The sequence below is a fragment of the Pteropus vampyrus genome, unplaced genomic scaffold (assembly GCF_000151845.1).
Source record: "Pteropus vampyrus isolate Shadow unplaced genomic scaffold, Pvam_2.0 Scaffold1000002753, whole genome shotgun sequence".
In the NCBI taxonomy this organism is placed as follows: domain Eukaryota; kingdom Metazoa; phylum Chordata; class Mammalia; order Chiroptera; family Pteropodidae; genus Pteropus; species Pteropus vampyrus.
This window is the reverse complement of record NW_011917155.1, coordinates 1-2,769: the sequence shown is the minus strand read 5'-3', so window position 1 is coordinate 2,769 and position 2,769 is coordinate 1. Positions and strand designations below refer to the sequence as shown.

The 2,769-nt window shown below is 64.8% G+C and overlaps 1 protein-coding gene across 1 annotated transcript; it reads left to right on the top strand.

Moving 5' to 3' along the window:
• Positions 1-924: 924 nt before the first annotated feature.
• On the top strand, positions 925-2,764 carry CEP295NL (CEP295 N-terminal like; the record flags this gene model as incomplete). Its single annotated transcript, XM_011387267.2, has 1 exon — positions 925-2,764. A coding segment is annotated over exon 1 (1,431 nt), but the record flags the coding sequence as incomplete, so codon positions are not given.
• Positions 2,765-2,769: the final 5 nt, after the last annotated feature.

Below are 2,769 nucleotides of genomic sequence, written 5' to 3'. Positions count from 1 at the left end.
ATAATGCATGGTCAGATTGACCAACACTGGTGGAGCAACCCAGCCGAGGGCCGGAACAACAGAGGGGGCCTGACTGTGCCCCCTGCCAGCTGTGTGATCCAGGTCCAAGGTTCTTTTAAAAAAAAAAAAAAAAAATTCCTGCCTCAGTTTCCCCACCTGTGACCCCTGGGTGATAATAGCTTCTCACCTCTAAGAGTGCCCAGCGAGGAGCCGCAGGGTTAGCATGGCAGCGGTTCCGTGGCCGTCCTGCAGTTTGCTGATGGCCACGGAACCTGGGCTTCCACGGCTCAGCCTGGCTCCGCCCAGACTAACGGGGGAGCAGGGAGGGGGCAGTTGAGGGGCACGCCGTGCAGACTGCAGCTGTCCGGGAAGCAGCTCCGATAGCCCACGGTCTGGCTGCCTCTGACGTCAGCCGCGAGTGGCACCTCCTTGCCTAGGCGGGCCCGGCAGGCACAGGTCCGTCCTGATGCCAGAGACCCCTCTGATGACTATACGAGGGAAGAGCCGGGAATCATGAGAGAGAAATAACACCAGCTCATCCGCTTCTCTGATCGGTTTGCATTGCATCCTAGCACTAAACACGCACACCTGCAAACTCACCTGTGTGTGCGCGCGCACGCACACACGTGCACACACACACACGCACACACACACCCCTCCCCTGCGCTCGCCCCTCACTGCCCCCTGCCCCCCCCACTCCCTGCCTGGCAGGCTCCTCCTCCACCCCGTCCTCCCTTCTTTGTAAGTAGCTCTCCCTCCCTCTGGAGGGCCAGTCACTTGCACCTGTCCACGGCCACCTGAATCCCATTATGTCTCTTAGGGCGGGGTTCTCAGCCTTGGTGCTGTTGACATTTGAGCGGGACCACTTTGTCAGGTTGCGGGCCTAGGGCCGTCCCGTGTATGGCAGGGTGTCCAACCGCATCCCTGGCCTCCCCGCCCAACTAGATGCCAGTAGCCCCTCCAGTTGTGACAGTGAAAAGTGTCTCCAGACACTGCCACGTGTTCCCTGGGAAGCAAAGCACGCCCCACTGAGAACGGCTGCCCTACAGGATCTTGGCAAAGGTGCGGGACAGAAGTCGGGAGACAGACTGGGCCCTGGGGGGGGCGGGCGGAGGGAGAGAGCCGGAGGGACACACTGGAGTTTGTCCGCCCGTGCGCCTCGTCCCCAGGGCCTTGCTCACTCTCCAGGCCCTGGCGTGTGTCCTCCTGCTCTTGTAGGCTTGACGCGGCGTAGCTGTGGCATCTGTGGCGCCTCAGCCCCCGGTCCCCCTGACCCTCCACTCCTGGCCCCCGCCAGCTTCCCTCCGAAGCCCCGTCTGCAGAGGTCTCCAGCATGAAAAGAAACGAGAGAGCCTCTCGCCTGTGTCCTGGTCCTGACGACGAAACCTTGCTTTTGAGGCAGAAACACAGATTACTGCAAGTCAGAGGGAAAGGGGACCTTCCCGTGCAGAGCAGACCGGACCCCCGGCCGTGGGACAGCCCGCAGCTTCAGCTCCTGGCCGAGGACCTGTGGGCCGAGTGGCGGGAGGCCCCGAGGCAGCAAGCCCAGGGCCTGGGCAGGCTGTATTTGACCCATCTGTTAGGTGCGGGAGGAGGACGGGCCCCGGAACAGGAACCCGGTTCGGAGGGGCCGGCCTGGCGAGCAGCAGCCTGGCCACCTCGGGCCGGGGGGAAGCAGAGAGCCGCGGGCAGAGAGGAGAAGAGTCGCAGAGAAGAGCCGGTCAGACTGCAGTCCTGGTGCGCCAAGCCGCAGCGGGGAGCGGCGGGCCCCGAGAAGAAGGGGTTCGCCAAAGCCGTGGGCCTCCCGCACCCTCCTTCGAGCCCCCCGGAGAAGAGCAAAGGCAAACGAGCGCCTTCGAGGAAGACCAGCGGTGGCCGCCGTCCCGCTGACCCTCGGGCGAGCAGGAGCCTGGACGTGGGGAAGCCCTGTGCGCCGGAAAGGTCCGCCGCGGGGGAGATCGCGCTCACCGAGGGCGGCGGGGAGGATGTCGGCAGCGGCGGGCGGAGGCAGCTGGGGCGGAGGACGGCTCGCCTGGTCCAAGGACTGAAAAACAACTGTCTGGGTCCGAGTCCCGGGGGCCAAGCCGACGACCTGCAACAGCTGCGGCCGGCCGACTCGATCTGCCCAACGGACGCCGCGCCCCAGGAGTCACCGTGCCAGCGCGGTGACAAGAGCCAGTGGAAGAGGGAGCTGGAGTTTGCCTTCGAAGAGCTGTTTAATACAAACAGAAAGCTGAAGAGTCACCTGAGCCTACACCTGGAGCCCAGGCCGGCGGCGGGTCCGAACCCCAGCGAAGAACAGGGCTTCTCAGAGGGACCGGAGCACAGAGGCACCGCCTGGAGGGAGAAGGCGGTGGCGGCGGCGGACGCGGACATGGAGGTGCTGCCATCCGGGGAGGCCGCGGGTCCGGTGGCGGTGGACGCCCTCCAGACGTCGCCCGAAGCCAGTCTGCAAAAACTGCTGAGCAGGCTCGGGAACCAGAAGTCCCCGAGGGTGGTCAGATCCACGTTTAGGGACGTGAGTAGACTGGCGTCTCCCGAGGCGGGCACGCGCGTGGACGAGCACCTCGACCCATGCGGCACGGACTCCAGGCTCGAGGCCCCCGGGCTGGACGCGCTGTCTCGACTGCTTCGCCCGCAAGAACAGGCAGACAGAGCTGGCTCGATGGCATCAATGGCAGAAGCAGAAAATGGAGACTGGAACAGCGAAGCGAACGCAGCTGGGACTGCTCGCACTGACCGGACACCCAGACGTGGGCTCGGAAGCCC